The sequence below is a fragment of the Chelmon rostratus genome, chromosome 14 (genome assembly GCF_017976325.1).
Source record: "Chelmon rostratus isolate fCheRos1 chromosome 14, fCheRos1.pri, whole genome shotgun sequence".
Classification (NCBI taxonomy): Eukaryota; Metazoa; Chordata; class Actinopteri; order Chaetodontiformes; family Chaetodontidae; genus Chelmon; species Chelmon rostratus.
Window position 1 is genome coordinate 18,398,488 of NC_055671.1, and position 13,452 is coordinate 18,411,939.

The following is a 13,452-nucleotide window of genomic DNA, read 5'->3' on the forward strand; positions in this document are numbered from 1 at the left end:
GAGGCCTGCACACAAAGAGTCACACTGTGTAGAAACTGTTTACTGGTTACACGATGAGTTGATCCTGATCTTGGCAAGTCCAGAATGATCCTTGTGAGTGAGGCAGCTTGACATTTAATTATTCAGTGTGTTAAGTTTACTGAACAGTTGCCTTGATGCAAAGTTTATCTTGTGATCTATCTTATCTTTTCATTACTTTCCATTCTCATTCGTGACACCACATAAATTGCAGAAATAATTGCATAATATAATTGCAATAATTTATTAACAGTCTAATTGAATAAAATATGTTTATTCTGTGAAATGCAAACCACCTCTTTCTGTTATGTTATGGTAGCTCATAGCCCAAGATTTTAAATTCTAACACATTTCCAATAACTCACAAAACACATGAAAGTTCTCTCATGTATGCAAACTGAAATGTGTGCGGTCAGCTGAGTATATTGATTTTAATGATGAATGTCAACAGCAGTTAGCTGCTAACAGGAGCCTGGGAGAGCTTATGTAAATGTTTACGTTCCTAACTTGTCCCACTAAGGATAATATTTTCTGTGGTGATCACAGTTGGTTAAGGGCTGATTGTGTTTTAGTCTCTGCAGGCTGTGTACTTTTATGTTGAGGTGTCAGCCGTGATGTCTTATTGATCGACAGTCTCTTCTCTCTCATGGGTTAGACTTTCACCACAAACTGATGATTCACCTGTGCTGACTGTTATTTGTTGGCAGTCGGTCTAAATCTAGTGTCCCTCATATGTAGGAAAAGCTTTACTAGAATAAGTTAAAAATGTGTTAAATGACTAAAACCACTTATTTTTACGTACATTAAGGTACACACATGCACCATTAACTAGTTTCTTATTAGCATGCATATTTGTAGCATATTAGTTCTTTCATTTTTATAAAGTACTAATTAATGCCTTATTTTGGGGGTTAGGCTGAAGGTTATTAAGATCATAATTCATGTGCAATAACTTCCTTACTTACTATTACTTACTATCAATAAGCAGTAATTAGGAGGTTATTTAGAGGAAAACTCTTACTTGGTGGTCTAGTAGATGTAGAATACAGTGTTACAGAGTAGAGCCAATGTGCTACTAATATACATGCTAATAATCTCCTAGTTAATGGTCAATATGTCTACCTTAATATAAAGTGTTAAGTGTCTAAAACTTGAGTTGTAAAGGAGTCTTTGCCAAATGTTGAGTGTGAATGTAGATCGAATCCTCTAGTTTTCTTGCTGGTGCACATTACACCATACAGATGTTACCTTTCACATTGCGTAAGACAAACAGGAGCTGCTTGTTGTTATTTTACGTGGATGCTGTTGATCATCTGTGGGTGGGCCAATGTGATTGGCTGCATCTGTTGCCACTCGTCATTGTGTGAGAACTGCCTTATCTTTGCCTTTGGTTTGTTTCACCTTTAACACTTATTTTGTCTGTGTGTTCACTCTGCAGTTTTGGCAAGCAGCTGGGGGGCAGACGAGGCTGTGAATGCATCACATTGGAGCCGTCAGAAATGATTGTGGTGAGTAGAAACACTGCCTCCCTCTCCCTGCCTTTGTCTCTCCCCCAAGCACCTCCCCTTTTATCCTCCCACCGCTCCCATCTCTGTCCTTTGATATCATTCCTGTTTTTTCCATCTTTATTTGATGTCTGTGTTACCTCTTTTCCCCCTTACTCTTCTCGCTTTTTCTCCCTTTCTTTCATCTCTCTCTTCCTTTCTATCCACCCCATCTTTATTCTTTCCCACTGTGCCCTCCCCCCTCTCTCTCTATGCACCATATCTCTGGCCTCAAATTCAAATTCAAATGAGCTTCACTGGTAGGACATGTTCCCAAGCCATGTAGCAATATTCAAGCCCAGGAACATTAGAAAATAAAATCCAAGTACTTCAATGGCATTGAACATATATTATACTGTATAATTATATCCATATTGGTCCAATATCAGATGATATTATTTCAGATTTCAGATTTTCTTTCATAGTATCAGAGTAACACTGGCTTTTGGGTGTCCTGGTAGTGCAAGGGTTGATGCCGCCCTCTTGTCCCCCACGTTTCATGTCTAGACTGTTACATATATAACTAAGGAAAAAAGAATTTTTGGCAAAGTTTCTCGAAGTCCGTCTATCATGCGTCTTTTAGAGTTAGTCAGTCCTTGAAGTGTTTACGAAGTCCAATTTCACCTGCAGGAGCTTCTAATTGCTTGCATAATTTGTTTTTCAGTCACAGAGAAAATAGAGTCCTGATGACTGAAAACAAGACACAAGTGTCTTTCTCTGTCTTTTGCTGAACTCAGAAAAGAGGGCTTCAGCTTTGCAGTCTAGTGGTAGCCTCTGGTAGCCCGCTTTATTAGTCAGAGTAGTGTCACGTCATGTGTAAAACTTTCCTCTTCTAGTGTAGTTTTCACTGTGCACAGACCACCAGCGCAGACCGGACGTCTGTAATGATTACTGGTGAAACTTTTCCTTAAACTTGGCAGAGTATGTGAAAGCACTCTTTAAGTTTAGCATGCCATAATTTGCATATATAAATGTGTTTCTGTCTGCCTCCACAAGGTCGCAGTACTTACAAAGTCTCTTTCTTATCTCCTCTCTGACTGTCCTTCCTGCTCTCCTATCTTCCCTCTTCTGAGTCTCCGTGTCTGAGGGACTAGAGGGATCAGATGGGATAAGACGGGATAAGCAAAGTTTTACACAAAAAGCAGCCCATAGCATCAGTGCTACTGATCTTATTGAATAGGGAATATAAACCCCTGAGCAGATTTGACCTTGTGCTTCCTTGATTGCCACAATCACTTGATTGTTCATAGGCGATCCTTGACCTGTAACAGTGAGGTCGAAGGACTCGCGGATATCACAGGAATTCCCCTGCAACGTTTTGTACAGAAGTTTCTAAGAATCCCTCAGCTAAGATATCTGTTGCTATGACTCTAGAATTACATAACTGTCATTACTGTAGCCAGGGGAACAATGATGAAACCTTATCATCCTTAGACAGACTGTAACTCTGCTCACTTAAAACTGAGGCAATAATGTGCAAGATTTTTGTGTGAATTAATCTCAGTTTTGCCACTCTTCATCGCTTCTTGGTGTAATACAATAATGATTTAACCAGTTTCACTCTGAGAGTGTTTATATTTAGTACTTCAGGCAGTTCTTTTGCTGGGAAAAATCCCCTGATTTACAGGAAGTCATGTTTCCTCTTCATCTGAAAAGAAGAAAAATTGATGATTGCGTTAATTAACTTTATCTTTAAGTTTTACCTGACACAGTTAAAACATGTTGGCTTATCAACATAATTGAAAATGGCTTTGTTAACAGTCAAAAAGTCAATGGAAAATGCTTTTGCAAAGAAGTGGAACATAATTGCTTATGTATTTTGTTTTTTCACTTTGACATTTTAGAGGCGTGGATAGGTGGAATTTGTTACCTTTGGACAGAGCAAGGCTCACTGTCTCCCTCTGTTTCCAGTCTTTGTTCTAAGCAAAGTTAGCCAGCTGCTGCTTAGCTCATATTTTACTGTATAGACATGAGAGTGGTCTTGATCCTCATTGTCTCTCTGATTTTAAACACATGAACTATAGAATGTAAATGTGTTCTAAAAACATCAGAATGAATAATTATGCTATTTGATGATTATGATCGCAACCATAATTTATCTTTAGTCATGCAGGATGTGTTTATACCCTTTTTCAGAATAAGTAAGTGAAACTCATAACTACGGCATCAAAGAACTGTGTAAATTGAGACATGCAAAGGTAAAACATGACTAGTTGGAAATCTACGATCTTTGCCTAAACATCAGTAAACATTAGAAGAAATTTCAGTGCTTGCTTACTGTCTGAGTGAATGCCACATAGCTTGTGCCTGTGACCTGTCAGCAATGTTCAGGGCTGCAAACTCGGCCCCAATACTTTCAGGGACATCAGAACATAGTTTTACCAGAAAGTTCCCTCAGTGAAAAAGGATTAAAATAGTGAGATGCCCTTTCAGCAAGGCACTGAATCCTAAACTAACCCTGGGGCTGTTGCTGCAGTAAAAGGGCGTGGTGGTACTGATGATCGTCCTGGTATAATTGTGTGATACTGTTAATGTGAAGTTGGGCGTTGTAGGAAAAGAGCCAACAAGCTCTGTTGACTCAGTGAAATAAATCTGAATTAATAAAAAGACAAGAGTCTGTGGCTGAGGGAATAAAACTGGTTTGAATTAAACCATCTACTGTGTGAGTGCCATCCTGGAAGAGTAGAGAGAGATGTGATGGTGACGGGGGGAGGAGGAGAAGAGTGAGCGCTAGAAAGAGACAAAGGGGATCAGCTGATGAGAGCCTGGGGAGAACATGGTGTTTGTGTCTGCATCCACACATACAGACAGTTCATGTCTAAGTACTCACATTTTTGTCTGAGAACTAGGAAATTAGATTATGTTATGTTATTTTTATCAATAGCCGTGCATAGCCTTGTCTTGTCCACCTTTAATGGTCTGTAATGCTTCTGCCAGCTGCAGCACAGCAGGACAGGGTAGGTCTTTGGATCCGAAGTATCCGACTCAAGGAAATAACAAAGTACTACTTGCTTAAGCAGGAATCCATCCGAGGTATGTGGACTTAGAAATAAGATAAGAAATCAGAATGACAGATTCTGGTTTATTCTCCGCTGGGTTTTTACATACATTGAATTTGTCCTGGTGTTATGTTGAATAGCAATTAAAATATACAAAGCAGAAGAAAAAACAAGCACTCCAATCTAAAATAGAAAGTTGCAATACAGTACTGCTATTATGAATCAATGTGCATGGTAATAATAAGTTAGATGTGGAGGGTTCACAGAAGTGCAAATATTAAAGACTTTACGTTAACGTAATGTCTAATGTCTGCAACTGTTCAACAAATCTCTCTCTCCTTGTCAAACTTTAATGATATTCATCAGCATGATCTCCTGTCAATTACAAAGTACACAGTGCTGTAACAGTCAGGTAAATATTTCATCTTTGAATTTGGCAGATTATGACCACCTCGTCTAAATTTAGACAGTTTTGTGTGCAGAGCTGAGCAAAAAAAGATATTCAGAAGCAAAAGTCTTAAGCACCCTGTAGTTATTACATTGATTCTTTGACAATGCACGTCTGTCCGCTGTTGGGAGGTGTTGTTCAGTGCTACAAGGTAACAGCTGTTTTATGTGTTTAAAGATACCAACTTATCTTAGAACATGAGCAGAAGACACCATAGCACTGGTAGAGTCAGCAGTGAGTGCTTATCATCACTGGTGCCTTAAGAAATGGAGGAATTCTTGAATGACCACTGTTACACTAAGGGCTAAAAATGTCAAGAAAACCAGAAACACAAATAACCATGAGCATGCTTGCGCACACACACACACACTCTTCCAGATAAATGCATAAACACACAAGAGCAGAGGCACTGTGGTCTAGTCACACTGCATTGCAGCCAATCAGTTAATTAAGGCCATGGGAATAGTAGAGGGAGTGTAATTTGTGGCTGTCGTCATGACTCTGGTCACAGGATGGACAGAAGTGACATTCACAGACTGACAGGGTGGAGTTGTTTTTCAGTGTGTGTGTGTGTGTGCTGGGAATGGAGGGAATGAAAAGAAGTCAGTAGTGGGAAGAGGAGAGTGAGAAATGAATAAGCTGAGCATTAAAAAAAAAGGCGAACCATCACATAGGCAGAGAGGAATGTAAACTGACAGATGAGTACATGTTAGTCACACACACATATTTAAATGGACAGAGGAAACAGGAAATATGGCCACGAAATGACCATGACAGGCAGTCAGAGACATAAAGGCAAGAGTTGTGAATGGCTGGTGGTCACGGGGTAGATGGGGGTTGTGTTCTGTCAAGCGGCCAGAGAGGCACATCCACAGTAAGACAAAAAGATGGTTTTATGGTCACAGGATAGATAAGAAAGTCTGGTACTTTTCCAACCTTCTCCTCAGAATTTCGGGTGTATTGCCTTCAGGCTGTCGGTCTCACGAGGCTCGTTAGAACGAGGTGAGATGACATTTTTTGCTGTGAGAAGGGACACATCAGTACCAATACTGGCCACTTTTTACAACTGTTATTTGCTATGTCATAGCTGAACTATCCCTCATGCAGTTGTTTCAGAGTCCATTACAGCTAAACTACCCACGATGCAGTTGTTTTTCAGTATATTACAGCAGAACTCCCGCACATAAGGTTGTTCTGTCTGTTTCAACACATAGTGGCTGTTGAGTCCTATTTCCACAGTGACAGAAAATCTTTGGCTCCATCTTCCCTCTTATGTTTTATTTTGAAGCTGTTGCCTGATCGATATGCGAGCTTGTCTTCAGTCGCACAGCTCCATGATATTTGCTTTTGAGAAATATAATCCCAGTCTTTTCACATTTCGTAGGTATCGTGGGTCTCATTGTATGTGTTACATGTGGGAATACAGGAAAGCATTCAGCACACATTTCGGTCCTATCAGCTCAAAGTCTTCCACTGTCCTCTCAACACAAGTCGTATCTCTCTCATAGCTCTTTGTGGCCGATCATGGGTCTTTATATTTAAGACCTGAATACACATGACTGACCTGAGGGAGGGAACACACAGTGCTCACTTAGAAAAACGCTGTCTGTGGAGTGCATACACTGTGAAGAAGGCTTGCCTGCGGGTAAAGTGGCTCTGACGGCGGCTGTTCCCCCGTCCGGGCAACGCTCCTCCTTGTGAAATCAACTGTGAAAATGCAGATTATTGTAGAATATGCCAAAATGGGGATGCAATTTATAAAGATCCTGTTTTTCTCTCCACAGCGCCACATCAAATTCCATGATTCCAACCGTGTTTTCTGCATTGTGGAGGTTCTAGGGCCCAGGCCAGCATGTAATGTGTTTAGTACAGTGTTTTCATAAGAATAATAACTTTGAAACAAGTCTGTATATAGCGCATTACATTACAACAAGACACAGTGGAAAAATGCAGATGAAGAGTAAGAGGCAGAGGAGTAAGACACTAAGGAAGGCAAATGATGAAGAGAGAGAGAAAGGGAGAGAGACAGGGACAGACGGAAAGTGGAGTGGCTAGAAGATGGAGATTAAGAATGTTCAAACAGCAGTAGATGGATTCTGTTCATTTCTTTCCTCTCTTCGCCTTAACTACAGGCAGTGACCAAGCAAACAGGCACACAGGGGCCCACCTCTTAAAACGCAGCGAATCATTCAATCAGTATTCTGGACACAGGCAAGGATGATGTCCACTGCTGAAACGAGCAGCTGACCACAAACCCTTCAGCATGACACAATAGTAAAGTGAGAAGAGGTGAATTCAGGCGTACGCATGGCTAATGTAGGACATGATCTGCATGCATGCAGTGTAAGATTAGATAAACATTTATTGATCCCCACCAGAAAAAAATCCTTTGAAAATAAAAAAAAATATTCTAAAACAAAATTAAACTAATATATAATAACTGGTATGTAAAACTAAAATAAAAATAGAGTAAAAAATAGAAACTATACAAGAGCATACAAGAGACGATAACTACATGCACAGGGACAACAAAGAAGGTGTTTTTGAAATGAATGAATCAACAGATGGATAAAGGAGAGTTTAATTAAAGGGCAGCTGCACCGATTTCACACATCAACGTCTGTTTACAGATCTATAGGAAGCAGTCTTCCTCAAGCTGCCTCAAGTGATGTCACTGGAAATCCTCAGGTGACATCACTTGAGTCAGTGTAAGTTCAAGCTGAAGACTACAAGTTGAAAATCTGGAGAGAGGAAGAAATGAGCCTCCCAGACATCTATTGCCCGCTCCTCATCTCTGCTGCTGAGGCTACTGGCTCGAGCATGCGTTAGCAGCTACTAGCATATCATAACATAGCATAGCACACCTGAATGTCCAACCAAACCATCAGTGATCAAGTTGCATTGTGGGTAACGTAGACACCAGGCTTTGACAACGATGAAGAATTTGTGGAATAAAAAGATGTTATACCTTGTTCTGCTGCATCGATTGATAGTTCTTGTTTTTTTTAACTGTCCATCATGAGTTTAACAGTGTTATAAAAATAAAATGCTAAATAATCAGTAGAGTCATCTTTTTTGACATTTTTTGGCAGTGAACAATAGTGAAGAACGTAACAGTTTTCTACTCTATCGAGCACAAAACACTTTCAAAACATTAATTGAACTAACATTAAAAGACAAGTTAAACAAGATAAAATAAAATAAAACCAAGTGGCATATAAAGTTGAAGCATAGCATGTCCTCTCAAAGATGGGTAACGTAGTTTGAATTTTTTTTTCAAATATCTTCATTACTGACATAATAAGGCCATTGACTCGCTGAACATTAAGCAGTGGAGGAAAAAAACAAATTCCTCCTTCAACAACAGAATGGCACAAAGAGCCTACGGGGAATGAATTGTATGGCCGGAATCTGTGTGCTGTGCTGTTTTTTTTTTCTGCGGGGTGAGGATATTTGTATATTTACGGTTTCCTGGAGGAAACTCCGGGCTCAGTGCGCGTGTCAGACAGCGAGAGAGAGAGAGCGAGCAAGCATGTGAGTAAGTCTGTCAGTATGCAACGTGTTGAGCAGCTGAACTCTGTCTTGAACTCTCCTGCCCTCAGAAGAGGACAACTCTCGCCAGATCTGAGACAAAAAGAGGCACAGTCCGTGTGTTTGTTCATTGAATTCGGTTCTTTTCTTTCTTTGGTTCTGGAAGTTTGCCCCAAAGGATGTAATGTTGCGGGATGCCGCAGGATTTTGGACCTTTGTTTTAAATTTGGATGCAGCACTTCTATTCATCTCTTGTATAGAAGTGTTTCCCTGCTGTTTTTTTCCTCCCCTCTCGTGGTATTTCCTGCTTTTATGTGTTGTTCTGATCGCGTCCTTGGGTCCCGATGAGTGTGCTCCGCTGGCACCGGCTCTCTGCGCTCTGGAAGAACTGGATGTTCAACCAGGAGCCAGCAGAAGAGAAGGGCCACATCTCAGAAACTCCAGGGCACGAAGGAGAGCCACGAAAAAAGGAAGGCAGCACATTCACGGATAACAGCTCAGACTTTCAGAACTTCATAGAACTTAAGACCCAAAAGTTGGATTATACGAACCAGAAATCGGAAATTGAGAACCAGAACTTGGAATTTACAAATCTGAACTTGGCTCCTAAGATCCAAACGTCTGACCTACTAAAACGCAGCAGTTCTGAGCCATGTTCTCAGGTCTCAGACAGTGAGGATCAGTCTTCAAGCTGGCCTCACACACGTGAAGGTTGTGGGTGCGAATCCCGTAGAAGCTGTTATTCTGAGGAGGGTGTTGACTGTGTATTGCAGGTGGATAACGGCAGCGAGGGGGACGACGGTTTTCTGCAGAGAGAGGGATCACAACGGCGGTCCAGGCGGCGCTTCAGGAGGGTCAACCCCAGGGGAGAGCGGGAACTCATCACAGACGGCCAAGAACCCACCGGCTACAACACGGTAGGAGTAACACCATTACTCTCAGAAGAGGATAATGCAAAACCCTCTGTGGTATTTCTATATTAAATACAGTTGTGAGTGGTATTGTTGTACAATTACAGGCTTCTTTTTACTGCATGAATTTGTCCCTCAACCTCACGCCCTTTTACATTTCATTTCTTCTACTAGAAGTACATAGCTGGTTATGTTTTATGTTTGAGCAGTAGAAGGGTGTTTTCACAGGTTCTTTAAGATGAATCCCTGTCTGAAACCTGCTGATACTCTGCCTAATTAGTGCTTTCAGGCTCAGCAGTGGCAGATAACAGAGGTTGGAAAGTGTCCTCAGCTCTTACTTGTCAAATCCTTTCTGTCTGACTAGTGCAGGATCTACACATGCAAAGATATGATGAAGATGAAAAAGTACTGGTGGACGCAACAAAAGCATTTTACTGTTTATTATTTATTATTGGGGCAGGATTTTTGAGTTTTCTTTAACAAAGTCTGTGTCAGAAAATAATTGAAACTGAGTGTGAGTGTCCTTTTGTATGAGGTTGACTTTCCCTCCCTCTGATAGGATCAGAGGCCAGCAGTGTGTCAGTTACAGTGTTGACTAATCACCAGAAGCCACGCTTTGCCACACACAGTCACAAAGACACACACACACACACACACACACACACACACACACACACACACACACACACACACACACACACACACATCAGCACTTAGCTCACATACACACTTTTGAAAGTGCTCATGCAAATCTCCCTGGGGCGTCACAAAGGGGCTTAATGGAGAGCTTAAAGTGTCCTCTGCCCACCCTATGTGCCTCTGGAGTCTCTTGGTGATTGTTCCACTTTTTTAAATTACATTTTTTTAGCCTACAGTGTCGCCGAATCCCACCACATTCTTTTTTGTGACTGCATATATTTTGAAAAGGCTAACCCCTCTGATGTGTTAGCTAGCGCAGCACTAGTCCAAAGAAGCAGGACAAAAACAAGTGGAACAGCGTAAATGTCCTAGAAATACAGAGAATTGTGTGATAATTTCAGCGAGATTAGAGGGCAGGATGACCAAGGGACAAAAAGAAACATCCACAATACAAGAGATCATAGTGCTATGACATATATTATAGTCTGGTTGTTGTTAAGTGACTGAATGGGGCACTGGACATGCTCATTTTTCTTGTATTAAATGAGAATATAGATTAGAAGATTATGATATGCTCGTCTGTACCCATTTTCCTCTGACCACACACAGATGTGCAGAGTTTGCATACTGTCCCTTTCTGACTGTGTCTTGTGTCTTTCTCTTCTCTTTCATGTTTCTGCTGATGGTCCTTGTCTTCAGGATTATGTCAACAACCAGGTACGAGGAATTATAAAAGAAATCTTTCCCTACATCTCTGCTCCGTCCTTTCACATGCAGCAGGGTTTTTTGCTGATGTGTCTGGCATACGTGTGTGTTTGTGTGTGCATGTGTTTGTATGTGAGTCACTCCTGGTACAGGCACCTGTTGTTTAGAACCAGGCAGTGTTGGGAAAAGCGGGTAATTCTGAGGCTGCCACACACATGCACATGACACTGTGGGTGGCAGATAGGAAGGGGGCTAACTGCGGAATAAACAGATGCATGCTGAGAACAACAACTGACTGGTTAACAAATGGAGGACGAGGCGTTTTGTTCTGACAGTTACAGCCGACGTGACAGAGACAGGTTGGAGATGACTCTTGACGGCGTCATTTCTAGGTTCTTACCTCAGAGTTTTTCCTGAAAGGGAAAATGAGAACGTGATTTGATGCTTTGTGAGACATCAGAACCGTTATCTCTCCAAGCATCTAGTGTGATCTTGGTGGTTAGGTGACACATAATGCCCCAAGGCAATTTCCCCACATTGTCTTTGTTGGCAGAAAGAGCCATGGAAAACCCCCCACATCTTGCTTATGTCCCAATCAGGGGGTACCAGTCATATCAAAATAAGAACCAGCTAAATGGCCGTGGTCCAAGATGTGTGGATCTTGAAAGAAATGAACCAAGATGTTGCGCAATAGAATTTATATAGAAAAATAACTCTGAGAAATTGCTCAAACACATCTCCACATTACAGTTTAGACTTTGAATTTTCAAGTTCAAGTGTCCTGTGGGCTGCTGTGGGGGTGAGGGTACATTTGTTCTCTTAAATGCTTTAAAAAGTAATTGATTTATTGATTCACTGATCATTTGGCCAATTGAAGACGTTTCCCCTCTCTGTAATTAACAAACCAGCTGGGCAAATAACTGGTTACAGCAGCAAAATGCATTTAAAAACCTCCATTATTTTTGTACAAGATACTTTTTCCAGTGTATCTTTTGGGGTGGTCCATTTGTAATCATATAATGGTAATGAATGGACACACACACGCGCACGCACGCACACACACACACACACACTTAAAGAGAGCTGTTTTTCTGGCAGTGGATCAGAGGATGTTGTTTAGAGCCCTTATTAACCATAATGACATCAGTAATCCATTATCACTGGTGTGTACTAGTGTCTGGTGTCTTTCTCCCTCTCTTAATGGCTTGCCCTGGAGTGAATTAAGTTCCTGAAGCTATGAATTGAGAGGAGTCCAAGAAATGGTGCAAAAACAATATGAATGTAGCATCTCTTGTATCTTGAGCAGAGTATAAAGTAAAATGCAGCTTCTCTCTACAAATCAGTCCAATGAATAGGCCCACAGGATGTATTTTTCTTCTTTTTTAGAGGCAGAGAAAGACAAACTGCTGATTAGATCAAGTTTTATTTAGTAATTTTATTTCACTTCTTTTATTGGCTTCGACGACTGTGGTTGTGATTGACTCTCATTGATCCAGAAACCTGATTCTTCTTCCAAGCGGGGCGAGAGACAGAAGATCTGTGCATTCTCTCACTTCCATAGTAGACCACTGGGATTCACTAATGGCTCACACTCATACCACACGAGCATGTGCACGCTGCACAAAAGCAGACGCAGAGCAACACACACATGCACACAGAGAAAGTCACTTCATTAAGACATCAGATGCCTCGCTGGGTTACTGTCTCCCTTTCACTGGACAAGCCCAGATAGATAGATGAACCCATCACCTCATTTGCCTTGCAGGGGAAACCTGCTGTACGGGCTTTTACAGCCAGGCTACTCCATGGAACCCCAGGATCATTAATTTAACATGATGCAGGTTCAGCCATCTGCACTGGATTGTTCAGTATGCACAACACTAGACTAAAGTCAGCAAAGAGTGATGTTACGCTGTCTGAGCCAAGTTGTGCTAAATTACACAGATATTTCAGAGACAAGCCAGCAACACACTCTGCGCCACGTCAATATGGATACAAAGATGTTTGCACGCTGTGTGGAGCCCTTTGTCTTTTAAGCAGCTAGATTTGCCTTGAACATGCTTGTGGAAACGTTCAGAGCATGAAGCAGTATCCTCTCTGCTGTCTTGAAGCAATCTTGTGCCGGTACACACAGGAAACACCACGTCTCTTGCACCAAGTCTGTGGTTAGCTAGCTTCCTGTGTTACGTCTGACGTCTACCTCTACTTTTTTGTCCAAACACTTTAACACTCCAAAAACACATTTGGTTTCCGTCTCTGGCACCTTTGACACAGGTGAGTTAAATGTGCAAACCTGCGTCAATAATGTGTCAGCCACCAATGGGAAAGGGAGAGGTTGGTGAAAGCTACTCTTGGCAAAAATTCTAGAAGTACACTCTCTGTTTGTAGACGTGTCCTACACCACATCACTGCATGAGGTGATGTGTTTAGTCACTTCTGGAAATCTCCTCACACAGGAAGCAACGAACAAATCACATTTTCACACTAAACTTGTTCCAAAAGTGTACCATAGACATTGGGGTCAACCACTAATTAGATACCCATTAAAAGGTTATTCCTTTCTGTCTACACACCAGCAGAAATCAGAAGGAGGATGCTGTGCTGCAGGCAGTGTGATTTTAGCCAAATTTACATAAGTGGATTTGTAAAACATCTTC

The 13,452-nt window shown here is 41.3% G+C and overlaps 1 protein-coding gene across 7 annotated transcripts in view; it reads left to right on the forward strand.

The window, feature by feature from the left end:
• LOC121616824 (rap guanine nucleotide exchange factor 6-like) overlaps nucleotides 1-13,452 on the forward strand; it is a 147,009-nt gene that overhangs the window by 51,055 nt on the left and 82,502 nt on the right. For 4 of the 7 annotated variants that reach the window (XM_041951635.1, XM_041951636.1, XM_041951637.1 and 1 more), the window contains exons 1-2: nucleotides 8,568-9,457; nucleotides 10,790-10,807. In XM_041951635.1, coding sequence (XP_041807569.1) covers nucleotides 8,885-9,457; nucleotides 10,790-10,807 — 591 coding nt within the window. In that variant the 5' untranslated portion in view covers nucleotides 8,568-8,884. Of the gene's footprint in view, nucleotides 1-1,456; nucleotides 1,527-8,567; nucleotides 9,458-10,789; nucleotides 10,808-13,452 lie in introns of those variants that run through there. The other 3 variants (XM_041951638.1, XM_041951640.1, XM_041951639.1) reach the window with 2 other exon arrangements.